We start from the raw sequence: 27,108 nt of genomic DNA, 5'->3' as shown, positions 1-27,108 counted from the left end.
CAGCCATGAGCCTTGCCTAGTTGTGCTTGTGAAGTGAATAGCATGTATCTATACCACTGCACCTTGTAGCCCTGGGAGGGACTTTGAAATTAATTAAAGAAAAGAAAAACCAAACAAAATCCAGGATATAGATTTTGTGGCTTGTTACCCTCCATTTCCTGGCCTGGGAGCCCAGCAGATGGGCCCCTCCCACCAATTCCTTCTTTCCTCTGGAGCTCCAGAGTCTGGGGGCTGGTAGCCCTGCCCAGACACCTGAACCAGGCCTGTGCCTCTCTTCCCCACAGGCTTGGGGATAGATTGTGCAAAACTGGCACCATAACCTAAGGCAAGAGGTTAGTTCACAATCTAGTTATTAATTACGCACTTGCTTATTATCTTGAGCATTGCATCAGGACCGTGAGAATGGCTTTATAGACACTTACATTAGTATCAGCTCCCCTCTCCCCCCAGACACACACACAGGTCCGGGTACAGCAGTAAATCCTGCCAAAAGTCACTCCAGCCTCAGCCTATTGCCCACAACTCCTGGCACATTCAGGCCATCCCTGCCAGAATGGGAAACGCTGCCTAGCCAGCAGGATCCCCACAGCAGCCCCCGGAGATGGGGCCAGCTGCAGGTCACCTCACCCTGATGCGTGGGCTGTGCACTGCACTGGACTTGGAGAGCTTGTGGGGGGGGGGTCACTTAAGGAAAGGAGGTTAGAGATTTCACACCTTACCTCAGATGCCCGGGGAAGTCCCTCCTCCAGTCTGACTCCCATCCCTCTTGCTGCAGTTCTAGTGTTTTCCCTCTTGTTTGGCCCTCCTTGTCTCTGGTTGAGTAAAGACTGTGAGAGCACCTACCAGTGGGGATAGCAGTCTCCTCCTTTTATTCCTGCCTTGCAGTGGAAAAGTCAGCCCTACAGGGAGAATGGGAACAAGACCTTGAGGCCTCTTCCCTTGTGCCCTCCTGCCCCTCACATGACCCCTCTATCTTCCCCACTCTGGAGACTGTGGAGTCACAGCTGGCAACTAAATCCCCTTTGAGCTCCTCGGCCTCCTGATCTGGACTCTGTCCACCTGCTGCTGCTGGAACACAGCTGAGTGAGTAAGCGCTGAGCTCTGCCCTCTGCTGCTGGGCAGGCAACCAGGACTTGGATTCACCCAGATGAGGAGCCTCAGGCCCTCCCTTGCTTCAGCTCTGCCACCTTGGGCAAGTGACTTGACCTCAGTTTCCCCATCCATAAAAGGAGGTGGCACCTGCCTACCTTAGAGGTACTTGTAAGAATCAAACCTGCTGATGTCAGTGAAAGTGTTTGTAAATCCTTAAGTGTAGCACAGAAGCAAGTAATTATCCCTCACCTTCACCAGCCTGCTGGCCTTAAAAACCCAGCTTGGAACTTCCCTGCTTCCCTGGATTTATCCCAGGGATACATGGGATAAATGAACTCCGATCATGTTTGACCTCTGGAACTGGTTTATGGCCTCGACATTTTTGCACTTGCTGATGTGTCCCACCACTTTCTAGTTCCCAGAGAAGACTAACCTCCATGAGGTACCTCATATGTCCTTCCCATCTCCTAAATTGCCTTTAGGATTCTGTACATAAGACAGCATGTATGGGACTTCCCTGGTGGCACAGTGGATAAGATTTCGTGCTCCCAATGCCCGGGGCCTGGGTTCAATCCCTGGTCAGGGAACTAGATCCCACATGCCTGCCACAACTAAGAGTTCACATGCCGCAACTAAGGAGCCTCAACAAAGACCCTGTGCAACCAAATAAATAAATAAATAAAATAGTTTAAAAAGAAAAAAAAAAGACAGCATGCACAAACATGGGTTGAGATTCTCCTCTAAATACATTATTTATGCAGTAGCCTTGCATTCTTCCCAACAAGCTTCCTGCATAAGAATTAAGACTCTGAGATTAAATGACTTGCTCACAGGCATAAAGTTACTATACCTTAGCACTGAGCCTGATTCGTAATTGTTATTTAACAAATGTTTGTTGAATGAGAAATGAATGCCAGGATGCGTAGTAAATAGCACTGGATCTGTCTGATTCCAGAGCCCACATTTTTTCCACTGGAGCGTAGAGCTTCTCAGGGGCTAGCTGGTGCAAGATCTCCGTGGGGGCGTGGAGCTGGCAGAGCTCTGTCACATCTGGCTGTCCCTCCCCATTCTCCAACCAAACCCAGCCCAGTAGCCCCTCAGGCAGTCTGAGCTCCGGAGTAGAATCCTGGGTATTCACAGTGACATAATCACCTCCTTGCTCCAGGCATTTTAGAACACAGCCCAGTTAACTAATTGTCTTTCCCACTAAAGACTTATAGGGGAGTCGTCTGCTTCACTCCTGAACCCTTAAGGGGAAGGAGACAGCATTGTCTTTTTGCCTCTGCCTCACTGCCCTGAGCAAGTCCGGTGAAGCGTTCCACCCCCAGTTCCAATCCTTCCTGTTACTTAGGTTTCTAAAACTAAGCCGTCGCGGCTCCAGTTCTAGGCTCCCTGACTGGGAGCTAGAATTCTGCTGATGCCCCAGGAAAATCTAAGAGGCTAAAGGACTCAGTTGAGAGGAAAGTGGGACGGGTTTCATTGGTCCTTAGAGCTGCAAAGGGCTATTATGTTCATCCAGGCTCACGCCTTACCTGGTGCCTGAGAGCCCTGCAAATGTCCCCGCCACGCTTAATCTGTTGAAAGCGGCTTGGGTCCTGCCCCTTTGTGAACTCACCTATGATCTGACTCCCCGTGACTCTCTCCGCTGGTCTAGGCTGGCTGGCCCTCTGAAGCCATTCCCTTTTTTTTTTTTTTTTTTTTGTTTTTGCGGTACGCGGGTCTCTCTCCCGTTGCGGAGCACAGGCTCAGCGGCCATGGCTCATGGGCCCAGCCGCTCCGCGGCACGAGGGATCTTCCCAGACCGGGGCACGAACCCGTGTCCCCTGCATCGGCAGGCAGACTCTCAACCACTGCGCCACCAGGGAAGCCCTGAAGCCGTTCGCTTTTGACAGTGACTTTGCTGTTGCCTGGAAAAGCCAACACCTTTCCATGGAAGAACAGGCTCAGCATTTCCTTCCCTCTGCTCCCCACTCAGCTGGATTTCTCTGCTTTGGAGGTAATTTTGGTCTCTCCCCCAGTTCCCCATGGACCTGGGTGGGGCACGGGGAGGACTCAGAAGGAGGTTTAAATCCAGAGGAAAGTTCTCTTCGTAAAAGAATTTCTGTTTTTTCACGGTCAGAGGGAAGTTTCCTGAAGAAAGTACCCTTGAAGGTGTTTGTTGTTGTTTTAAAAACTTCCCTGCGTGGGGTACCACTCAGATTGGACTGTCCCCAGCTGCGAGGTGGGGGACCTCATTCGCCAGCAATTTTAAGGCTCTGCCTTCTAGCAGTGATAGTCAGGGGGGAGCACGGAGGACCTCAGGACCTAGAGGCCATGGTCATTCCCAAGCTTGAGGTTTGAGAGGGAAGATGCAGCTGTCCAGTTCTTTCAGTGGTTTCAATATCTCGTGACTGTGCCCACGGAGTGCTGGTGATGGTGGAAATACCGTCCAAGTGCGAGGGTAGACCCCCTCCACCCTTCTCAAGCTGCTTCATCTTATTTCTTCACCCAATCCATTCTAAACGTCTCAGTTAAGGAGGCCCTGGGGGTGGTTTTCCTTCTCTGGTCCCTGATCTCCCCAACCCCTAACCCTCTGAACAGAAATGAGGTGCGAGAGTCCACACTGGGGAGCAGCCCAGGGGTGATTTCTCATTCCTCTTTCTTCCTCCTTCGTTTTATTTATTTTTTCCTTTAAAAAATAATATTTATTGATTCTTTTTTTTTCTGTTTACGAAAGCAATTTATGATCCACATAGATTTGGAGATACAGAAAAATTTCCCTAGTGCCCCCTCCCCTCAAAATCACCCGTTCTGTTCATTGAAAACCAGTATTCAGCTTCTGGTTATGTCTTTTTTAAATCATTTCTTTTCTATAGATATACACCTAATTTTAAAACTCTTTAGTTTGTAATAATTTTAGATTTACAGAAAAGTTGCAAAGACAATAGAGTTCCCATATACCCTTCAACAAGTTTTCCCTGATGTTAACATCATAGTACAATAATCGAAACTGAGAATTAATACTGGTGGAGTACCATTCACTAAACTGCAGATTTTATTCGGATTCCACCAGTTTTTCCACTTATGTCCCTTTTCTGTCCCAAGATCCAATCCAGAATATCACATTGCATTAGTATATAACTAATTTTTTTCTTTTTTTTTTTTGCGGTACGCGGGCCTCTCACTGTTGTGGCCTCTCCCGTTGTGGAGCACAGGCTCCGGATGCGCAGGCTCAGCGACCATGGCTCACGGGCCCAGCCGCTCCGCGGCATGTGGGATCTTCCCGGACCGGGGCACGAATCCGTGTCCCCTGCATCGGCAGGCGGACTCTCAACCACTGCGCCACCAGGGAAACCCCTATAACTAATTTTTAAAATGTGTATCCCACTATGTGCACTATTTTGTACCCAGCTATTTTTGTTGGTAATATACCATAAGCATTTCCCCATTCAGTTAAAATTCTTCTATGTCATTACCATTTTTTGTAAACATACTTATTGCAGTATAATTGCTCTACAATGGTGTGTTAGTTTCTGCTTTATAACAAAGTGAATCAGCTATACATATACGTATGTCCCCATATCGCCTCCCTCTTGCGTCTCCCTCCCATCCTCCCTATCCCACCCCTCTAGGTGGTCACAAAGCACCGAGCTGATCTCCCTGTGCTATGCGGCTGCTTCCCACTAGCTCTCTATTTTGCATTTGGTAGTGTATATATGTCCATGCCCCTCTCTCACCTCGTCCCAGCTTCCCCTCCCTCCCCGGGTCCTCACGTCCCTTCTCTACAGTCATTATGGCAGCATAATGTTCCATTACATGGATCTGCCGTAATTTGCTTATAGCCAATGGCTTATTATTCCACATTTAAATTGTTTCTAATTTTTCACTCTTATAAAGAATGATGAGGGCTTCCCTGGTGGTGCAGTGGTTAAGAATCCGCCTGCCAAGGCAGGGGACATGGGTTCGAGCCCTGGTCCGGGAAGATCTCACATGCCGCAGAGCAACGAGGCCCATGCACCACAACTACTGAGCCCATGTGCCACAACTACTGAAGCCTGCACACCTAGAGCCTGTGCTCTGCAACAAAAGAAGCCACCGCAATGAGAAGCCCGCACACCACAATGGAGGGGTGGCCCCCGCTTGCCGCAACTAGAGAAAGCCCGCATGCAGCAACGAAGACCCAGTGCAGCCAAAAATAAATAAATTTATTTTTTAAAAAAAAAGAATGATGAGATGAACATCTTGTACATACTTCTGATATACGTATCTCTGGTTTTTTTGCCATAAGAGAAATCCCAGAAATGGAATTCCTGTGTCCAGGGGACCGATCCTTCCCCCTTCTAAGTCCACGGTGAGGATTTGGGCCTGTTGACGGCCTTTATGCCTAAAGAGACTGTTGACCCCTCATCCTGAGACAGGCAGGGGAAGAAGCAAAGAACCCTCTCAAAGGGGACCACCACCTTTGGGTGGTAGAGATAGCAAGAGGAGGAGGAAACATCAAGGGAACTCCAGGTCCTTCATGGCTTCTCGGGCTTTTTCCAGGCTACCCAGCCCCAGATGGGTATCTTATCTCGGTAGAAAGAGGACGATGCTCGCTCTGAGCCCAAGGATAATGGGAAGGGGCTATGGGTGGGGGGTGGAGCAGAAGCTGCTAATGCATTTTTGCCAGCATCTTTGGTTTCTCCAATATCCAGCCAGACTATTAGCAGTTCCCCAAGGATGGCCTTGCTCCTCACGTCATCCCCCATTTCCTATAAATGGGAAGTGGCTAGGGAGTAGGGTGTGTGCGTGTGTGGTGGGGGAGGGAGCGGGGATGAAGGGAAAGGGACATGGTGGTTTTCCTACAGCTGACTTAGTGGGGAACTGAAACCCAGAGAAGATGTTACTAATCCAGAACGACCCAGCATTGTGGGGAATAGTTTGGGTGTTAGGACTTTCATTAAGGCTTGGAAGTCACTGGTCAGGATAGATGAGGGATTGCTGCCTCTGCCTTGTTTCTGGGGCCCAAAGACTCTGTGTGTGAGTGTGTGTGTGTTTGTATTAGTAGTAGCTGTAGTGGTGGTAGTAGTAGTAACTGGACTGAGGGATTGCTTCAGTTTCTTTATCTGAAAATGGTACCCATCTCTTGAGTTGTCACAAGGATTGAATGAGTTAATACATGAGATGCATTTAGAACAGTGCCTGGCACAATCAGTAAAAGTTAACTATTACTACATGAGGCTACACCAGCAGAAAAAGGGGAGGGAGCATCTTCCCAGCAGAAGCCCCTACAGCACCCTGTGCTGGGTGGGGCCTGGAGACTACATCCAACTGGCTTGGTAAAGAAGTGTCACCTGCATTAGGGAAGGGTGAGCCAGGAAAGGGGTCGGTGGCCGGCCAGGACGACGCGGGGTGCTCGGGCGCAGGCCAACTTGCTTGGGGAGGAGTGAGGAGTTATTAAGGAGGGAAAGGTGGCTGAGCCCTGGCACTTATTCAGGTGGCCAGACCCGCTGGGTGGAGTCCAGTATCTCACAGTAGGCTGTGTGCTCACTCTCCTAAGCCCTGCTCCCCTTTCCTCGTGTGGGAGGGAGGGTTCCTATTCCTCTGAGTGGGACAACTCCCGCCTGCTCCCCCAGTGCTCCTTCCCCAAGCCTGGAAAATACCACCATCCACTCTCTCCTGGCTCAGTAATTTTCCAGCTGACCTGGAATTCCCTCTGACTCCTGCCCCCTTTCCTGGGGCAAAGGAGACACCAGCTCAGGGACCCAGGACTCCACCCAAGTCTCTCTGCTGTCCACAAATGGGTGTGCCAAAGGCTTTGGAAAGCCACTGGGGCACTGGAGGGTCACCTGCTGGCAGGTGGGGGGGGGGCGAGTGTGCCCAGAGACGCAATGCTGAGACCGTTTTCAAGTTAAACTTATTCAGTGACCCAGAAGGTAGATTCTTGGTTTTTCTCCCTCTGCTCTCTCCTGCACCCACTCTCTCTTCCCCACGGCCACCAGGGCTCCTCTATTCCCCCCTCCTTTCTAGATTTCCCATTCTTCTCTGCCTCCAGTTGGAGGTGCCCTTAGAGACCCTCTGGCCAAGTCCTCCTTATCAAGGTTCAGAATATGGAAGGGACTTGCCCAACATCACAGCCGGTTGGTGGCAGGGCCAGCACTGGAGCTCAGTGCCCCAGTGCGCAGTCCATGGCTCCAGTCAACGAGGTCCTCCCCTTCAAAGCCATCTTCCTCCGATTTTTGTAGCATTCAAGTCAACAATGCACACAAATTGGAGTTCTCTCCACTCTAATAAAACTCCACGGAGGAAGAAAGACACAGCTGGGCCTCCCACCCCAAGGCCAGCCTGGGCCCCCCACCCCAAGGCCAGCCTGGGCCCCCAGTGATCTCTCACTTGCATTGTTCACTCTTGTCAAGGCATTCTGGAAACAGGTATCTTTTGGGACCTTGCTCAACAGCTGACAAAGGGAACATTTTACTGTCAATGTATCACCTCCTTTCCCCATACACACCCGTAAGGAAAAAAAAATTTGAAATTTGGCTTTTAACTTCAGGAAGAAGGGCTGAGTTAGCTATCAGGAAGCTCTTTATGCCTCGGAGAACAGCAAACAGTAGGAAGAGTAACTCCGGGAGAATGTGACATCTCCTTTCAAGGCTGGTCCTGGATGGGTGGGGTGCTGCTCGGACCGGGGACAGGGGGATGGCCGGAATAGCGCGTGAGGGTAATGGTCGCAGACTGGCTCAGGGGAGGAGAGGCGCCCCGCGGAGCCGGGCAGCTTTCACCTAAATGTTTTGGTGGCGAGGGGGCGGCGCACTGCCCTAGGTAATGATAGGGCAGTCTGGGAGCCACGCGGAGGCTGCCTGTCGCGGTCGCGGCTACAAAGACAGCTTGGAGACCTCCCGCTTTCTTCCCTTGGGTACCAGCCCCACCCCTCCATACCCCCTCCCAGCACCCCCACCTCCGTCCCGCCTCGCCCCGCCCCCTCCTGGCCGCCCCAGCGCGCATGCTCTCTCCCCCCGCGGAGTAACCTGGAGATTTAAAAGCCGCCCGCTGGCGCGCGTGGGGGGAGGCGGGGGGGGACGAGCTCGCACGCGCGGGTCCCGGGTGACAGCCGCGCGCCTCGGCCAGGTAGGGGCGCGCCCGCCCTTCTCCGCGGGAAGGGGGTCCCGGCGCGGGAAGGGGAGGGGCGCTGCGCGGCCGAGCTCCGTGGTGTCGCGTGTTTTGCGCCCCGCGGGAGGGGGCCGCGCCGTGGCTGTCCCGGACCCGCGCGCCCAGCCCCGTGAGTCCCAGGGGAGCTGACGGGGCTGCGGGCGCCCAGGCGCGCCCCCTCTTCCTGCACCGGGCCGGCTGCGGGGTGCTCGGGTCTCCGTGGAGGCGGGCCGGGCTGGAGGCGCCGGGTCCCCTGCGTCCCGGGCCGGGCGGCGGGGTGGGCGGGGAGAGGCGCCTCCCCGGAGCCCCGGGTCGGGCAGACGGCGGGCACAGCGGCCGCTCGCTCCTGTTGCCGCCTCCCGCGTCAGAGTTTTCTTTGGAAAGTTGCATTTATTTTCTTCCCTTGTCTCGGCTTCACCGGAAAGGGGCAGGATGAGTCACCGTGGCGCGCACAGTCCGGGACCTGGGAGCCGGGAAAGGGGTCGGCGGTCGGGACGACGCGGGGTGCTCGGGCGCGGGCCAACTTGCTTGGGGAGGAGTGAGGGGTTATTAAGGAGGGAAAGGTGGTTGAGCCCTTTCGGACGTTAATCTTGGGGCTTGGCTCTGGGCAGAGAGTTGGGCTGGAGTGTGTGCCCCGTCCTGCGCATCTGTTATCCCTCATGGGAGGAGGAAAAAGAGAGGGTGTCTTTATCCTTGCCTCCCGGGCTCAGGTAGGGATGGTGAGAATCCTGAGATCAGCAGACAGGTGTGATGAGGTGATATCTGGGCACCCACTACAGCTTCTCAGGGCTCTGGGCTTAGGCATGGCAGGCCTGCTGGAGAAGGCCCCAGGGACCTGCAGGGTTGCTCCTGAGTGAGGGTCAGTCCTTCCTATAGTCTCCTGTTCTCCCCAGGCGCTGCAGCCCTGTCAGTTGATCTTGCCCTTGACCTCTGAATCAGTTTCCTCTTCCTGACAGACACCCTTGACCTGCTCAGCTTTTCCCTGGCTCCCCAGGGCCACACCTTCCCCTTTCGTTTTTCCCAAGGGGCCAGAGTTGAGGGTAGGGAGGGGTTTGGCATGGTGGGTACCTGCTGAGGACTTGCCCTTCAGCTGTTACACGGACCCGATCCCAGTGGAGCAGGGACTAAGAATAGCCCAGCTGCTGTCTTGCTGCCCTGGAGTCTGCAGCCGGGCACAGCCAGTGGACCGGGGCCTAGAGTGACCCTTGCTGGGCTCCTGAAAGCGTTGCTCGGGTTGGGGTGAGGCCCTGGGGGCTTCTGGCTGCCTTTCATGATGCACTTAGCACTTCAGAGCGGGACAGCCTTGGTGTTGGACTCACCTGCCCAAGGCCTGGGGAACAGGCTGGCATATGGGGGTGGGGAGGGCAGGGCCAGGAAGTGTAGGCTGGTGATTTCCTCAGGCTTCCCTACAGAGCAACTTCTAGGGTGTGAATACAAAGTTATTTGAGGTCACAGTCCTTTTTGTTGGATGGGTCTCATCCTCTCATTCCTCCCTTATCTCCTCCCCACAAGCTTGTCTGGAGCTGGGACTCTGTTGTTCTAAGAGTGCTCAGAAAAATGGAGCTCGAGTCAGCAGGATGAATCTGAAGGTACAGATACAGTTGTGGGCGAACGTACAGCTGTGGACATTCAGGCCCCACCTTAGTGGAGATGTGACTGGGGCGGGGTGGGGGGAGTTTTCCTTCGTACTCACGGGGTGTATAGTGAGCTCGCCTGTTCCTCCCGGCTCTGAGGTGTCCCGAAGGAGGAGCTGGACAGTGATCCTTGGTGGCCCAGTGAGGTACCTCCAGGCCACTGGGTGGTGGGAGGATGGCATGGATTCCCCTCTCTCAGCCTGGGTAGGGCTCTGGAGGCAGAGAGGCAGGGGCCGTCTCAGGACTCCAAAAGTGAAATTAAGCTCTATCATTTGGACCATTGGAGCCTGATAACACAGCATTATGGATAACAACCCAGACTGTCAGGTGTTTATATCCTGGCTGCTCCGAACTGGCTGTGGGACAAAGGGCAAGTTACTTAACCTCTTTTAAGTCTCAGTATCCCTGGCTGCAAAATGGGGTTGATAGCAATAATGATAATATCTACTCTGTAGCTTTGTTATTTATTAAATAATAAATAGAACAAATATATATGTAAATATATAATTATATATATCTAAAACGTAAAAAAAACACTATAGCTTTATTAAACCATACATATAGAGCACTGGACTGTGTGCCTGATAGGTAACAAGTGCTCAGTAAATATTAGCTGGTATTAACTATATCTACTATATCTACACCTGTGACCCAGTGGACAGCAGCACCCAGCCTGGGCATCTGTTCTTGGGTTCTCCTGTAGACCTTTGTTTCTTTGGGACCAAGGCCTCCTGGACTTCGGGGAGTAGGTATGACTCGTTGAGACTGGCCTCTAGCACTCAGATGCCTGGGTCTGAATCCCATTTCCTCTTGCACAAGTTACTTCACCTCTCTGTGCTTCAACTTCCTCCTCTGTAAAATGAGGATAACAGTACCTACCTCACAGTATTGTGAGGATTAAACGAGCTGATTTAAAGCTCTGAGACCAGCAGCTGCAAGTAAAAAGAGCTTGATAAATGTCAGCTGCTGTCATTCGGTAACAATGGCGGCAATCATTGTGGTTTACACTCAGGAACCAAAGTTTCTTAGCAAGGGAATTATACCATATACAACTATACATAAACTGTGAATGACACATTTGCAGTTGAACTTGTGGTCTGGTGCAAAGAACACACCAGGACTTGATGTCTTGGTCTCTCCCCTGTCAATACTGTGTGTGGTTTGTTTTTTAATCAGTCCAGAAACCCCTGCCCTGCCTGTTGCCTCAAGATGGAAGAAAGTGCTATGAAGTGATGGAGGTGAATATGTATCCTGAAAGGTTGAGTGCCTTCTATGCAGAAAAGGTTATTTGTTCTGGTTTTTGGAGAAGTTGTATGAGAGGGAGGGAGTGCTCTGCTCTGTCCTCCCCACCCCCACCCAACCCTTAGGATACTTGGCACTGCTTTCTGGTGTCAAGAAGAAAAACCCAGCCTGGCTTTCTGTGAACAGTCAGTGGCCCTGTTTGTTGGATAGCAAGGGTGGAGGCTGGACCAGTTGGTACCAGGCCCAGTGTCTTGAACGCTGATGCCACTTGACTCCCAGCAAATAGAGCTGGAGTGTGGAGCTTTGTCCAGTGTATTAAGTGTCCCTGCTTGGGGGCAGGGGCTGGTGACAGAGCCATCACGGGATGGTCCTGATGTCTGGCCAGAACTTCCTGTTTAATCCCTTTCTCTGCTACGTGGTCTGTGTTTCCTCCTCCATGGGAAGAAGTCCACAGTTTTGTCACTGACCCTGAACGACTTGTGGGTCGCAACGTCTTGCGTCCGATGTTGGAGACAGGCCTATACCTCACCTGCTGGCCTTGGTTTCTGTGTCTGTAAAATGTAGATGATAATATTCACCTTGCAAAGCTATGGTGAGGATTAAACGAGACCGCCATATTTAGCAAGGAGCCTGCATAGACCAGGTGCTCAGTACAAGTTTGTTGCTTTCCCCTTCATTGTTAATTCTGGAGATCACTGTCTCTGGGAAGCTGGGATGAGCCAGCAAGAAGGAGGTTGAAGACTAGTCAAGGTTTGGGAGAAAGGGGTCCTTGACAGCTCGAGGTCCAGGCAGCCCTGGAGGAGGTGGAGGACTTCAGCTGGACAGGGTTCAGGTGAAAGGGAGAGGAGGTCAGGGGAGGCCACTGGAACTACTTCGAAAGCAAAACTAGGCCCAGGGCTGATGAAGAGCCCCGTCTTGGGCCCATGTCTCATGATTTGGGGTCTGGTATTCTTTGCACCACCCCTGACTGGGGAGGGGCTAAAAGGAGAGGTGGGTGCATATAGAAATCCCAGGCTCCAGCAGCTGTGTTTTGCAGACATCTACCCTTTGCATAGTTCCTACCTACTGGTCTCTCACGGCTCAGCCTCCTCTAGGAAGCTCTGGAGGCACTGAAGATGTCCCACAGTAAGGACTTGGGTCTCAGCCCCTGCGCCACCTCATGGTGCTCTGGCTGCACCTCGGCCCTTCTTCTGAAGGGGCTGAAGTCTGTTGTTTCTGAATCCCCAGCCCCTTCACAGCGGGCTTGCACACGCCCGGAGCTCAGTAGCGGTGGGTTGGTAGGCTTTAGTCTCTTTGACATTTCTCTGGGGAAGGTGAGATTGTAATGCACTGAGGTACACTCTCTTCAAGGGTGGGCAAAGTAGGGCTCTTTAACAACAACAGAAAACCACATCTTTTTTGGAGGCCCCTCACGCCCTGCTCACCACTGAGTGGACAGTTTTGGAGAACACATCCCTAGGACTGAGTCCGGCCCAGAGCCCTCTGATGATAAATGGGGCTGGCCACAGACCTTAGGATAGCGGCGCTGAGAGAGCCTGGCCTCCTTCCTGTATCCGTCACCTTCTAAGGGAGGCCAGGCAGCCTCCCTCTAAGGGAGGGGACAAGGATGTGCGTGGCTGGGGAGAGCTGCCTGGTCTGGCTGACTGGCAAAGTTCAAGTTCACTAGGAGGGAGGCTGTTCAGGTTTCACTTTGCAGGAGCTGTAGGGAGCAAGGGGCGGGGGGAACTTCCCAGTGGCCTGAACGTGCCAAGCTCCCCATTCTCCTCCTGCGTTCCTCTGCCCCCACCCTGGGCCAAGGGGTTTCTTGGTACCACTACCCCCACCTTGTAGGAGAGTGTTTATTGTGGCCCAAGTAGAGAAAGAATTTAGTTACTGATTTCTGCCAGGAACAGAGTCCAGCTCTGGGAGGGAGTAGGGAAGAGGGCAATTCTGCCCCCAGATGTCTTGGTTACTCGGATCAGTTTCAGGTGACCGCTGACCCTTGGCACTCTGTTGTACTGGAGCAATGTGTAGGCAGGTAAAGGATGGGGTAAGCGCAGCTGGGGAGCCCTTCTCTACCTGGTTCTCCTTGGCTCTCATTGGTGGAAGGCTATAACCGCCCCCCCTCCCCACCAGTGCCATGTGGCCTTGTCAGTGAGCACTCAGTGGGCACCTGTCCCTGGTGAGCACCCTGCCTGGGGCTGGGGGCGCGGGTGTGAGGTCACAAAGCTGCACAGTTGTAAAGAACCTTAGACAGCATCTAGACTAGCTCTCATTTTACAGGTGCAGGAGCTGAGTCCCAGAGAGGTAGAGTGGCTTATTCTAGGCTACACAGTTATAAGAGTTGCTGAAACTGGACTACACTGTCCAGGCTCCTACTTCAGTGCACTTTCTAGAATTTTTGAATGGTTTGAATTTTCCATTCAGCCCTTTTTACCTGTGCAACTTTGGGTGTGTTAATGAATTTCTGAGACTCCATTTTCATCCTTGTGAAATAGGAATATTAAATAATTTGTAGGATTGTACAAATGGTATGAATTAGAGAAGGTTTGGCAGGTACATGCAGACACCTCCTGTATGGTTAGCAGGTGTCAGCCGCTGTGATTATTTTCCCTGTGGCTGGGAACCACCCTGTCTCCTAACTGGGGTTGTTTATCCCACCCTCCCTTTCCCTTTGCAGCTTCCAGCACCAGGCAGGTCTGCTGAGTGACCTCTGCTCACCTGCCGGGCCAGCACCTGGGGAGGCATTTACATTCTTGGCATTCCTCTTGCCTTTGGGGGCTGAAAGAGGCACTAGTGCCCGGGTGGGAGGCACGTGGGTGAGGGGGATGGAAGCTGAGAAGAGAATCAGTGTTGGTCCCCCTCCGGCCTCTGCTGCTCCTGTTGGGAATGAGAAACCCCCTCCCAAGTTTCTCGGCTGAGGAAGCCCAGACAACTGAAGAAGTGGTTGCCAGAAACTTCCACATACTTCCTCCAAACACACTACACGACTATGAATTGGTGGTATTAAGCTAAGTTGCCTCGCCTGTCAAATGGGTATGCTCATTGTACCCGCCTCGTCAGGCGGTTGGAAGATTAAAACGCTTGGAAGAGGGCCTAGCCTGCAGTAAACCTCAGTTAGCTGCTGTTAGGAATTGCAGATGGGGAAACTGAGGCTTAGGGAGGTCAGTTAACAAGGTCACATAATTACAGTGACATATGGAGATGGCATGCAAACCCATGCCAGACCTCGGTCACCCTATAGAATGCACTGGGTTCAGGAATGTCTGGGCTCAGAGGCCTGTGACACCTGCGGTGGAAGAGAGCTCCAGGTTGAAGAATACTGATTGTCTTGGTTTGGAGGGCACTTGGTCAAGGTGACCCCGAGTGACCTTGGGTCGTAGCTGTTTGCGGAAAGGAAGTCTGATTGGGAGACACAGTTGCCTGGAGTCAGATGTGTGTCTGTTTTGACCACCCGCAGGGGGTTGCCACGTGATTCTGGGAGGGGTGCTTCGCCTAGACCAGCCAAGGTGAGGGTCAGGCCAGCCCCAGAATTCCTGTCGCTGGACTGGAGAGGGGAGGCGAGATCAGAGCAGGCTCCAGGGACTGCCCGCTGTCCTTTCCTCTCCCCTTCCCCCAACCTCCTCTGGCATGTGTTTCCTTTCAGAAGCGGGGCTGGGGCTCTCAGACGGGGCAACAAAAGCAACTTTCCTCCAAGCCACTGCCACCTGTTGGGTTTTCATACATTGGGGGTGAGAGGGGGGAGGGAGCCGTTGCCCTTTTCCCAGTGTCTGCAGTGTGCCCCCTCTGCGCCCCCAGGGACTGGGATTCTCTTTGCTGCCCAGTGTGGCGGGGCTCAGGAGCTGGAGGGGGTGGGGGCCCGCAGCAGCTGGAAGGGGAATTGAGCGGGAAGGGGCCGGTGCTGGCAGCCGGGAGGGAGTTTGATGGATTACTCTGCAGGCCGAGAGGTTTCTCCCTAATCCCCCTTTGTGTCCCGGCCTGCAGGCCCCTCACTCTCTCTGACAGGCTGCTAAGCAGAAGCCTTCCAGTCCGAGTGAAGAAAAGGCAGCGCAGCAGGGCGGACTCTAAATCCCTGGCCTCTGGGCCCTGGGGAGGCAGGAGCTAGGGAGCAAGTCTGGATGGGGGTGGGGCCTTATCTCTGCTGATGTCAGGGTGGAAAGGTTGCACTCTGAGTGGGGTTCTCAGGTGTCTGTGGGAGCACTGGGAGGTTGTGGGTCTTCGCTCCGTGCAAATCACTGTTGCCTTCGGTAGGGTAGGCTTGGGGGGAGCAGACCCTTGCTTCTTTGGAAGTACGCGTTTGAGCTCAGAGAATCAAAGACTAAATATGTGTTGGAAGGCATGGAAGCCGTGCTTAGACTAGTCCTGTGTCCCCCCTCCCTAGCTGCCCAGGCAGAAATTCCCCCAGCTCAGCATCCCTGACGAGGGGGTCTGTCACGGTGGAGAGCTCATTGCCTCACAAGGATGTTCATTTCCCGTCTGCTGTCTGGCCAGCGCAGGCTCTTTCTGGGCTGTCCCAAGACTCCTGTGGACCTGCCGTGAGGGCAGAGCTCATTTTGGGAGTGCAGTATGCTGGGTTTTACGAGGTAAGGCCAAGGGCACTGGTCCCCTAGGACTTCTTCTGTGCCCCCAACCTAGAGGATCTGGGAGAGCGCAACTTGGAATGAGATTCTGGGGTCCAGCCCGCTGTGGAGGAACAGGGGTCCCCCTTCCCGTGCAGTCTCACGTCCTCTACCTGTGGGCTTCTCCCCACCTGCAGTCCTGGCCTGGGCCAGATGGCCTGGGCTGGGGTGTGCGTTAGGGAGATTGGCCTGGAGTGACCCCACCCCTTTCTGCAGCTGAGTCATTATTCCTCGTGGCTGGCCTACCCCATCCCCAGTTTCCTTCTCTGCAGGGAGGGGCTTCCCAGTGGCCGCGTGAGAAAGAGCACAGTCTTTGTGAGCGTGGAGGGAGGACGCAGGGTCGCCGGCTCGCGGGGTCAGGGTGCGGCCGTTTGATGTGCCTGGCCGGCTGTGGGGACGCTGGCCCGCATAAAGAGGCCATAGAATTGCTGCCTCACACTGGCCCGCTGCGGGGCTACCCCCAGCCCGGCTCCCTCTGACCTCTGTCCTTCAGCGGAGGGAATCTGCTCCCCCAGCTCCACCTCAGCCGCGAGGGGTGGCAGGAGCCCCTTTGAAAGCCCTCAAAGGCCTCTTTATATATCCCTCTGACACTCCCTTCCCAGAGGAGCTACCAGGAGGTGCCTTTCCTCCTGCCTCCTCCACTCTTGAATTTTGGAGAAAGTTCAGGCCAAGTTTGTTCCTGTTGCTCAGTTTCATTTCCCTGTGCTCCCTGCTGGGGCCTAACCTGAGGTAGGGGGGTGGGCAGGGATGGGGCATTCCAGCCTGGGAGGCTCTGTCCCATCCACCCACCACCTTTGAACCCTTAGGAGAGCTGCCCCCTCTGGGGGTCGGGCTGGAATTTCCTTGGTGCGTGGGGGGATGGGGGTAGGCACTTAGGTCTTTCCTATCTCTTCCACCTCCCACTCCCAGGCTGCTTTCAGCCATTTATTCTGTAGGTAAGCATTTCCCAGGCCCCTTCTCATGCTAGGGTGGGTGCTGGAGAGTTGCAGTGGAGCCTACAGCCTGCTCTGAGGGTGCACTCGAAGTCTCCCGGTGTCTGGAGCTGGGTAGGTAAAATGCAGGTTCCCCGAACGTGCCCACGGCTCTCAGTCTCCCAGGGCTGGAGCTCTGCTCCCCCAAGGGTGAGGGAAGATGGCCTGGAGCAGAGCTCCCTAAAGGTTCCCAGAAGTCTTGGGTTTCCTCCAGCTTTCTTGCTGTCCCATTATCAGGGGGCCCAGAAAAGGGGGGAGATATTTGGACCTTGAGAGGGACTTGTCCTCCTTAGAAAGCTGCTATTCACAAGGTTAGGCCAGACTCCCCCTTTCGTGTACCTCCACTTCCCTCCTCTTCCCGCCCCCCTCCCCACCAGGTGAGCACTCAGGGGCTGGCTCTTCTGGTTGAGCTTCTGTTTGCCGGACCGGGCGCTCCAGGAGCAGTGGGGCAGGAGGATCTGAGTCAGAAGCATCTCTGAGGCTGGAGGGGAGGGTTGGATCCTGTTTCCCCGTCTGTATTCCTGAGGAGGCGGGGGAGCCCCTGAAACAGAGGGACCCAACGGGGATCTGTCACTTTCAAGCTTTGGGAAGAAGTGTGCCCTGGGGCTGTGGATTGGAGTGGGTGTGACAAACTGCTTCCTGTTCCCCTCTGAACCTGGGACCCTGGGGCCTGGGCTTTTCTGTTTGTGTCCTTGGGAAAAAGGCCCTGGAGAGGCTGCTGGTGACTTGAGCTTGTGCTATGGGTGTCCTCTGTAGTTTCTTCCACGTGAGGGCTGGGGTGGGGATGCAGTGGGGGAGGCTGGGGCACTGGGGAAGGTGTAAGGAGGAGAAAGGGGGGACTTTGGAAGGGAGAGTATTCTTATGGGCTTGGACTTTTCTCGGGCACTTCTGGGCTGGGAAGAGTCAAGTCTGTGGTGGCGAGAGTGCCCAAAAGAGGGAGGACGGGCTCAGCAACCTAAGAGGAGAGGGGTGCAGAGCAGGGCTGGAGCCCGCCTACTTCCTACCCAGCTCCTTTCAAGGAATTCCTTACCTGGCCCAGCCCCTGGTCACTGGGTAAAGCACCTCTGGGGGGTGGAGAGAGGGGCTGGGAGGGGGAAGCAGCTGGGCGGGGGAGGCGCTGGGCTGGGGGAGGATTTTGCCTTTCTCCCTTGTGGGCTGTGGAGGTCCGGCTTGGTGCTGGGAGTGGGGAGCTGGATTAAGGGAGGGAGTAAGTCAGGTGGGGTGATTAATGTTTGCCGGAGAGCTGCAATTTATTTAAACCACAGGGAGCAACCAGGGCTTGGGTGCATGTTGTGGGAGAGGCTGAGTCTGTTAAAGTCTGTTTACTCAGGGAGGACCTGGTCCCTTTAAAACCCAGGGCAGGTGAGTCTCCAAGGCCCTCCCAGACTTGGTGGAACTTGGGGGAGGCGGCTGCCTAGCCCTGTCTGAAGTCTCTTCCTTGGTCTACAAGCTGCAAAGCCCTGGAAGGCAGTTACGGAACGGACACATCTTACCCAGGATTGATGGCCGTCTGTTTTCTTTGTGGCACAGCTCAGAGAGCAACCTACAACATGCTTCGTAACACAAAAGTCCCTGCGGGGCTTAGTGATATTTGAAACGATAAAAGAAGTTGAAGCACCAAGTCATGAGCTGCTGAGATTGGAAGAGGGCATGAGTGAGGGCCGAGGGTGCTCCGGGAAGGCTCTCCGGTAGGCCCAGGCCCTTGGCAGTAAACCTTGCACAGGAGCAGTGCTCTTCAACAGTGTCAATGGGGTTGAGTCGGTGAAGCCGGGGAAGGCACTCCAGACTCTAGTCATAAGTGGCGTGAAGCTCTGTCCACCCGTCTACGCCTCCATGGGATGGAAGGCAGGTTGGGGGACTAGGGCCCACCCTCTATACCTTCTCTGCATAGCTGACTTGATTTCCCCTCTTTTGTGGTCACTTATAAACAGTGGACTACAGTGGGTGCCACAGTCAGGAAGCAAGACCTGGAGGCCCACTGCCTGTGGGTGGAGGACCCAGGGTGGGTACTCCCCTGGTGGGATGTGTCTGCACAGGAGGCCTAGCAGGAAGGGCTGTGGGGACGTCTGCTGAAAGTGGAGCCAGGTGGGGAGAGAGGAAGTCTGCCAGGGGGTCACTGGCATCATCGCAGTGTCCGCCAGGTGGTGCGGTTTCATGCCCCTGTGAGGCTGGAACCTGGGACCGGCCCCACTGTCCCCTGACAGTTGAGCAGCGTGTGTGGGAATATGTCCTCCCCATGGACGTTGAGCATGGAGAGAAACTCAAGGTAGAGGTTTTCAGGCCTAGGTTCTTCCAGGGGAGCGCTTTTTTTTTTTTTTTTTGCGGAACGCGGGTCTCTCACTGTTGTGGTCTCTCCCGTTGCGGAGCACAGGCTCCGGACACGCAGGCTCAGCGGCCGTGGCTCACGGGCCCAGCCACTCTGTGGCATGTGGGATCCTCCCGGACCGGGGCACGAACCCATGTCCCCTGCATCGGCAGGCGGACTCTCAACCACTGTGCCACCAGGGAAGCCCAGGGAGCGCTTTTTAAATGGTTTCAGTAAGAGGTTAAAACCCACCCCGACAAACCACAGCCTCTCTGGTCTTCCTCCTTGCCCTCGTCCTTGGGGTGGAGTTATGGTGCAACATGGCTTGTGGCCAGGTAGTATGGAAGAGGAAGTGTGACTCTTAACGAAGGGGAATTGAACAGCCCAGCTTTGGGAAGTAGAGAGAGAAAAGCGAACAAACCAGGCCTGGCAGAGGGTCTCCAGGGGGCACCTTGGTAAACAGTGCCTCGGGAACTGGGAATTCAGCTGGTTTGATTTTTTTTTTTTCCTTCAATACTAGGAAACAAGGGCAATTGCAAAGATATTCCAAAACAGAGAATTACTAACATCTAGTTGGCTCTGGAGTGTACTGAGGTTTAAAAATCATATTTACCTTATTAATATGTCAACCTTAGGCTCGGATTAACATGCACTTCCTGATTGGCCAGTAGGGAGTGACACCTGGGTGGCAGGGCCACACCATCAGCCTGGGAGTGAACAAGATTCAGAATTCAGAGCAAATCCTGGAGATCAGATTCGCAGGAATCTCTGTGTGTGTGATTGTCCCAGCTCTTTTAACACTCTGTGATTCTCCCAGTTCTTTTAATACTCTGTGTGTGTGATTGTCCCAGCTCTTTTAGGATCTGAGTGTTGAGTTATGTCCCCACCGAGGCACCCCACGACGACAGACAGGCGGTTAGCATGGCTGAGAAACTAGACCTGCACGGAGGGCCCGCAGAAATGGGTTTCTGGCTGAGTCCTACGCGGTCGGTGGCAGCAAGGAGGAAAGGCCTAGGCATCTGGAGCAAGGCTGAGATGGAGCAGTCCTGGAGTGTGTGAACAGGCCGGAGCCCTACCCGCCTGGTGCATCATGGTCCAGAGGCTGTGGGTGAGCCGCCTGCTGCGGCATCGGAAAGCCCAGCTCCTGCTGGTCAACCTGCTGACCTTCGGCTTGGAGGTGTGCCTGGCTGCGGGTATCACCTACGTGCCACCCCTGCTGTTGGAAGTGGGGGTAGAGGAGAAGTTCATGACCATGGTGCTGGGTGAGTCCCCACATCCTCCTTCCCTCCTGCTCCAGATATGTTTCCCCTGGGGAAGTAGGGCGACAGGGCCTCTGCCCAAAGAGCTGCTTGGAGGCAGAGGTGGCTGCCTGCTGTCCCTGAGCCTGGTGGGTCAGCCTGGCTGGGGAGGGGGTGACCCTGGGCTGAGGGGGTCTGAGAGAAACAAAAGGGTACAGGGACGTTCCCTGGTGACCTCTGTATCTCTGGTCCCTATGCCATGCATGGCCCACAGGAGACACTGGAGAAACTGCCCTTTGTAATTCCTACCTGTGGTCTCATTTAATTCCTGCAGCAACGCTTTGAGGTTACCCATTTCACAGAGAAGATGATGGAAGCTAATAAGCCGTCAGGTGACTTAGGCCACTGGACGGCTAGCTTAGCTCCTGATTAGCAGGGTCGGGACCACCCTCAGCCCCCACCGCCAGGGCTCTTTCTTGCCTCTAGGGCAGGGGCTGGGCTCCTAACTGCGGACGAATCCTGTAAAAGCCACGGAGGGCAAATATCATCACGGGACTCCCAGGAAGAGGGGGCTCTGTCAGGATGGCAGGCTCTGGGGTCAGACTGCCTGTTGAAACCGTGCCTGTGCACGGCGATCACTGGTCAGTTGGGGCACTAGTGATCCTAGTTGTGAGCAGTAAACTGGGGTCCTGTGAAGTACTCAGCACAGCCCCAGTACACAGTTGGCCCTCCATGTGATATCACCATCATTTCCATCCTTCTCGAGGCGGTTGGTACCCTTCCCCCTGCCCCTTCTGGGCCCCAGCCTCCAGCTCATACTACTTGCCCTTCTTGCAGGCATCGGTCCAGTGCTGGGTCTGGTCTCGGTCCCACTCCTAGGCTCAGCCAGCGACCACTGGCGTGGGCGCTATGGTCGCCGGAGGCCCTTCATCTGGGCCCTGTCCCTGGGTGTCCTGCTGAGCCTCTTCCTCATCCCGAGGGCCGGCCGGCTGGCGGGGCTGCTGTGCCCGGACACCAGGCCCCTGGAGCTGGCACTGCTGATCCTGGGCGTGGGGCTGCTGGACTTCTGTGGCCAGGTGTGCTTCACTCCACTGGAGGCCCTCCTCTCTGACCTCTTCCGGGACCCAGACCACTGTCGCCAGGCGTTCTCCGTCTACGCCTTCATGATCAGCCTGGGGGGCTGCCTGGGCTACCTTCTGCCTGCCATCGACTGGGATGCCAGTGCCCTGGCCCCCTACCTGGGCACCCAGGAAGAGTGCCTCTTCGGCCTGCTTGCTCTCATCTTCCTCACTTGCGTGGCAGCCACACTGTTTGTGGCTGAGGAGGCGGCGCTGGGCCCAGCCGAGCCCGTGGAAGGGCTGTCGGTCCCCTCTGTACCACCCCACTGCTGCCCGTGCCACGCCCGCCTGGCTTTCTGGAACCTGCGCGCCCTCTTTCCCCGGCTGCACCAGCTCTGTTGCCGCATGCCTCGCACCCTACGCCGACTCTTCGTGGCCGAGCTGTGCAGTTGGATGGCATTCATGACCTTCACACTGTTTTACACAGACTTTGTGGGCGAGGGGCTATACCAGGGTGTGCCCAGGGCTGAGCCAGGCACCGAGGCCCGGAGACACTATGATGAAGGTAAGGCCTTGGCAGCCCGGGGCCCTGTTGTGGGAGCTGCCCTCCAGTGGATGTCCGGGCGCAGGGAGATGCCCACAGCCTGTGCCTGGGCTGGAAGCTGTGCATTGAGCCCCGATTTCCCCATCAGGACAATGGGCCCGTATGCAGGCTGCGTGGGCAGCTGCTCAAGGAGCAGAGTGGCTTTGCTGTAGTCGCAGCAGAGCCTTGGGCTGATCGGAGAGTTTGATCAGGCATTGCCCCAACTTGATGGAGGACGAGGCTGGGCTTGTTTAAGGTCCAGAAGCTGGGCCTCGGGTTCGCCTGGCCCGAACTTCAGTGTGCCCTCTGCTCCCCTACTGACTTTCCAAATCGCCTTGCCAGCCCCTTCCAGCTCAGGCGTCTGGAATTCTATCTTGGAGCCCACAGCAGAAATGTCTTTGTGTTCCCTCTACCTCTCCTGACAAGCTGAGCACAGCCAGCCCTTAGAACATCTTCCTTTGCCCTTAGCCAGTGGCTTTGGCCACATTCCCTGAGGTCAGTGAAGAACCTACACTCCTGTTGCTATGGGTAGGGCAGGGGATGCTGGGGAGCAGTTCCGGAAAACAGCAGGTCTTGGGCAGCAGGTGCCTGTGGCTCCTAATTCTGAGCACCCCTCCCCCCCCCATGGTATTGGGTCCTTTTTCCCTACCCCCTGTCTGATGGCCTCTTCCCCCTCCCCACTCCAGGGGTCCGGATGGGCAGCCTGGGGCTGTTCCTGCAGTGTGCTATCTCCCTGCTCTTCTCTCTGGTCATGGACCGGCTGGTGCAGCGATTCGGCACCCGGGCAGTCTATCTGGCCAGCGTGGTGGCTTTCCCCGTGGCTGCCGGCGCCACGTGCCTGTCCCGCAGCGTGGTGGTGGTGACCGCTTCGGCTGCCCTCACTGGGTTCACCTTCTCTGCCCTGCAGATCCTGCCGTACACGCTAGCGTCCCTCTACCACCGGGAGAAGCAGGTACTCGCCCTGGCCGCTGAGTGGAGTGGGGTGGAGGGGCAGCTGACCAGCCCAGGACCGGTGTCTGGCAAGAGAAGCTGGAGAAGGAATTCTTTGATCAGAGAGGAAGCCTGTTGTAGCCCCAGGGCCAGAGACTTGGGCTGCGGAAGGAGGGTGTAGATTAGATTCTGGGAATGACTTCCTGGTGTCAGGACTATAAAGCACTTAAAGTGGATGATTGCAGGAAATGTGAAATCCTTCTCTGGAAATCCTGAAGAATCAGGCTAGCAGAAGGCCTCAGTCAGGGCTGAGTTGTTCTGTGCAGAGGCAGGGGGCTGGATCAGATGACCTCTGGGGTACCCGGCTTCAGCGGCCAGTGAGTGGGAAAGGTCTGGTGTGGGCCACGCCTCTCCTTATTCGGGGGGGACCTTGTGAGTGACCCAAACCTTGCTTTGGTCTCGGAGATGGGGAAAGCTCCCTACCGCCCCTTCCCCTCTTTTGGTTTGTCTTCCTTTTCTGTTTAATTCTCTCTTTTCTTTTCCTGCCTCACTCCTTTGCCTCGTCCCCTCCCCCCGCCCCCATGGCGGATCTCTGAGCCTGATGCGCCTGACACCGCTCGCCTGGGCACTGTGTAAGTTGGGGGGCCTCCTTCCTGCTCAGCCCCACACTAACCAGCCCCTCCAGGGGCCCCCTTCTCTGGGAAGCCTCCTGACCAGGCTGTGTGGTCACCTTTGTTGTCTCCATTGGCCTCACTGAGCTACAGCCCTGGGTGCAGAGCTCTGCCCAGAGCGCAAGAAGTTGGGGTGTCCCAAGGAAAAAGAGATGCAGCCTGGCTTCATAGGGCTTCTAGACTGTAGGAAAGACATAGTCTGCCCCTTGTAGGACATGGGTGGGGTAACTGGGAGGCTGGTTAAGTGAATAGGTAGCTGCAGGGGTGGGGGTGGAGGTGGGGCTTTGGGTTGGGGGAAGCTGGTCCCCGAGTCCCCTGTCAGTGCATTGATAACCTTCATCATCCTCCACGCTTTCCCGCCCTGGTTGGGCTGGTGTCCAGAAGCCAGGCTTGGGCATGTGCCAGGGAACGTGCTGAGCTGGTGGTCTTCCCTTCAGGCTGAGAACACGTCTGTCCCCAGGGGCCTCTCCAAGCTTCAGCCACACTGATCCTTTGTGGGGTGGCAGGCAGGAGGTGAGGTTCCAGGCATGGTTGGTCCCGCACCCCATCTACGTCTGCTTTGTCCACTTCTGGCTGCACCATGAGCCTTGGGATTCCCTTGGTGTCAGGCTTGAGCTCTGCTGTGGCTCCCAGCGCTAATGCAGCTGACCCTGAGAGCTCTGTGTTAGGCACTAGTGGGCCTTGGAAAAGTGGTCAGATGAGTTCTGGCCTCGTCCTTAGATAGGAGGGAGGCTCTGGGACATTGCGGGCAGGGCAGGGGCAGGTCACACTGATCCAAGGCAGACAGTGAGAGGGAACAAGAAGGCTTCGGCCTCAGCACAGCTGGACCATGGGAGTCGGGAAGAGGGCGATTCTTTCTGTTCCTCGCTTCCTCTAGACTGAGTCTGAGGACCCTCCCTGCCCCAGACTGGTGCCACAGACCTCACAGTAGGGCAGCAACTATAGCCTGGGCCTGGGACCCGCAGTGGGAAGGGAGCGTCTCTCTCTGGTCTCTCTGGAGGTTGACAAGGGTGTCCCGGTAGTGAGGTGGTAGGGGCAGAAGGAGGAGGGTTAGGAGCATCTGTGTGGGGCTTTGGGGCCTTTAGGGCCCCACCTTTGGACTTTGTTCCTCTGCTCTGACATGTCTCTCTGCCCACCTGTCTTCATTCTTCTGTGTCTTTCCTTTTCCTTGGGGTTCTGTTCTCTTCCTAACCTGCAGTACTGAGTTTGTCTGTCACTTACTGATTCTAGGAGAGGCTAGAGGGGACCTAGACTTCTGGTTTCAGATGTCCCCTCCTGCCCCCCTGCCCCCCTTCTGAGGAGAATCCTCACTAGACCCAGACCAAGCAAGGTCTGCTCAGTTTTCTGACCTGCTGCCCGATTTTCATTAAGGCCTCGTGCCTGGTTTCTTCTAGCCCCTGGGATAAAGGCCAGGGCCTGTTCTCCTAGTTGGGGGATCCCATGCTTGGGTACATACCTGTCCTTGTGTGTTCCCCTCTCCCCAGGTTTTCCTGCCCAAATACCGCGGAGATGATGGAGGTGGTGCCAGTGAGGACAGCCTGATGACCAGCTTCTCGCCGGGCCCTAAGGCCGGATCTCCCTTCCCCAATGGACACCTGGGTGCTGGAGGCAGCGGCCTGCTCCCTCCTCCACCAGCACTCTGCGGGGCCTCTGCCTGCGATGTCTCCATGCGTGCAGTGGTGGGCGAGCCACCGGAGGCCAGGGTTGTTCCGGGCCGGGGCATCTGCCTGGACCTTGCCGTCCTGGACAGTGCCTTCCTGCTGTCCCAGGTGGCCCCGTCTCTCTTTATGGGCTCCATTGTTCAGCTCAGCCAGTCTGTCACTGCCTATATGGTGTCGGCTGCAGGTCTGGGTCTGGTTGCCATTTACTTTGTCACACAGGTGGTATTTGACAAGAGCGACCTGGCCAAATACTCTGTGTAGAGTACTTCCAACCCATTGAGGGAGGACCTGCCTCACTGGGTCCCAGCTCTCCCTATTCCAGTCCCCCCCGTTGGCCCGGTAGGGCTGTGGGCTGGCCTTCCAGTTTCTATTGCTGCCAAAGTGATGTGGCTCTCTGCTGCCGCCCTGTGGCAGTGAGGTGTATAGCTGCACAAGTAAGGGACTGGGGCTTCTTCCCTCCCACCTCTCCTCAGTCTTTAGGGCTGGCTGACTGGAAGCTCTCCAGCAGGCTTCAGTCTGGACTTCCACAAGGAAAGAAGGGCAGGGCATTTAATTAACTCTGTGCACTGGAATGCAGGACTCTGCCGGGGGATCACCCAGGCTCAGGGTTAACAGCTAGTGTCCTGGTTGAGAAATACCCAGAGAAGGGATTTGGGGAGCTGAGTAAACTCAGCCACCTGGTCTCCTACAACCAAGGCCTCTTATCCCATAGGTTCTCCCAGTGTCGCTCTTGCATGGGAGTTTGTAATGTGAAACGGCTCCGCTACAGGATTTGAAAGTATGAAAGTTATTGGGGGACGCGGTCCTGAGGGGAGAAGGGAAGCTGCCTAGCCCCACAGCGCCACCTCTCTCCTGTTCCCCCTCCCCTGCATTTTATTAGGACTTGGCTTGTTGGCCCCTGTGTTGCCATCACAGGGACACGGGTTTTTAAATAATTAACTTATTTATTTAAGTAGAAGGGGAATCAAGGTGTTTAGGGGTTGGGTAGGATGAGATCCCTAATGACTAGGTCCCCTGAGACGATTGGTTATTGGGCTGAGAATTGTCAGAATCTCCTTCTCCTGGAGTGATTGGTCTGGCCCCAGAACTGCCTAACCCTGAGCCTGGAAGCTCTGCTTACCCCAACTGATATCCCAAATCCTGTTACCCAAGGCGGGGAGGGCTGGGGAAACGTGAAGGGTGGGGCTTCAGGTCTCAGCAGCCTCCGTAGCCTCACCTCCCCTCTTGGCCCTGCCGTCCCCCCCAGCTCCCCTCTGCTCCCTCTAGGACTGGGCTGATGAAGGAGCTGCCTAACCCCACCTTTCCCCACTGGCTCCACAGCCCTCTCCTTGGGGCTGTTTCGGGACCAGAAGCACAGAGTGTGGCTCCTTGAGCCTTTATCCGCCTCAGCCCCCAGGGCATATCTGTGCTTGGGGAATCTAGCACAGAAACTCAGGAGCACCCCCTGCCTGGGCTAAGGAGGTCTTATCTCCGGGGGCTTTAAGTGCCGTTTGCAATAATGTTATGTCTTATTTATTTAGTGGAGTAAATATTTTATACTGTATGTGAGCAATCAGAGTATAATGTTTATGGTGATGAAATTAAAGCCTTCTTATATGTTTAATTGGTCTTTGTGTCTTTTCTGAGCGGAAAAGACCAAATCTCTCTCAAATTATCCTCAGCTTCCTTCTCATCAGGACCGTTTTGGCAGCTTCAGTTCCCAGCACCACCAGCAGGTGGAGCCATAGACCAACACTCTTTTGTCCTTTGGCGATTGGGTGTGGCTGTGCTTCCCCAGAATTGGGGAGTCCCTTTGAGGGTGAGGGAGAGGGCGGGAGAGTAAGAAGTATAGAGAGTGGGGGCATTTTCCTTCTCAAATGGCTCGCGGTGTGGCCAAGGAGATGGAGCAAGCACCCATTATCAACCACAGCAATAGGAAGCCCCTGGCATGTATGGGTGAGGATTCGACACCACTGTGCCTCGGTTCCCACCCTTTCCCACCTCCTTCACCCTTCCTGCCAGGCTCAGGTCAAGTTCAG

General features: G+C 55.1%; 1 protein-coding gene across 6 annotated transcripts; it reads left to right on the top strand.

Moving 5' to 3' along the window:
• Positions 1-3,033: 3,033 nt before the first annotated feature.
• SLC45A3 (solute carrier family 45 member 3) lies at positions 3,034-26,693 on the top strand. Of its 6 annotated transcripts, none has more exons than XM_029229970.1 (5): positions 3,034-3,088; positions 19,801-20,211; positions 21,025-21,810; positions 22,515-22,780; positions 24,914-26,693. In XM_029229970.1, the coding sequence occupies exons 2-5, from the start codon at positions 20,040-20,042 to the stop codon at positions 25,349-25,351; spliced, it is 1,662 nt and encodes a 553-aa protein (XP_029085803.1). In that variant the 5' UTR covers positions 3,034-3,088; positions 19,801-20,039; the 3' UTR covers positions 25,352-26,693. The 6 variants fall into 6 exon arrangements, with proteins under 6 accessions (XP_029085803.1, XP_029085800.1, XP_029085798.1 ...); XM_029229967.1 differs by lacking the exon at positions 3,034-3,088 and adding an exon at positions 7,889-7,966; XM_029229965.1 differs by lacking the exon at positions 3,034-3,088 and adding an exon at positions 8,059-8,178.
• The last annotated feature ends 415 nt before the right edge of the window (positions 26,694-27,108 follow it).

This window comes from Monodon monoceros, unplaced genomic scaffold (assembly GCF_005190385.1).
Source record: "Monodon monoceros isolate NGI ecotype Baffin Bay Population unplaced genomic scaffold, NGI_Narwhal_1 Super_Scaffold_18, whole genome shotgun sequence".
NCBI classification, from domain to species: domain Eukaryota; kingdom Metazoa; phylum Chordata; class Mammalia; order Artiodactyla; family Monodontidae; genus Monodon; species Monodon monoceros.
This window is presented reverse-complemented; position numbering and strand designations above follow the sequence as displayed.

Coding starts and splice junctions, on each gene's coding strand:
- SLC45A3 (XM_029229970.1), top strand. CDS start 20,040: ATGGTCCAGAGGCTGTGGGTGAGCCGCCTGCTGCGGCATCGGAAAGCC. Junction 20,212..21,024: donor GTTCATGACCATGGTGCTGG/GTGAGTCCCCAC, acceptor CCCTTCTTGCAG/GCATCGGTCCAGTGCTGGGT. Junction 21,811..22,514: donor CCGGAGACACTATGATGAAG/GTAAGGCCTTGG, acceptor TCCCCACTCCAG/GGGTCCGGATGGGCAGCCTG.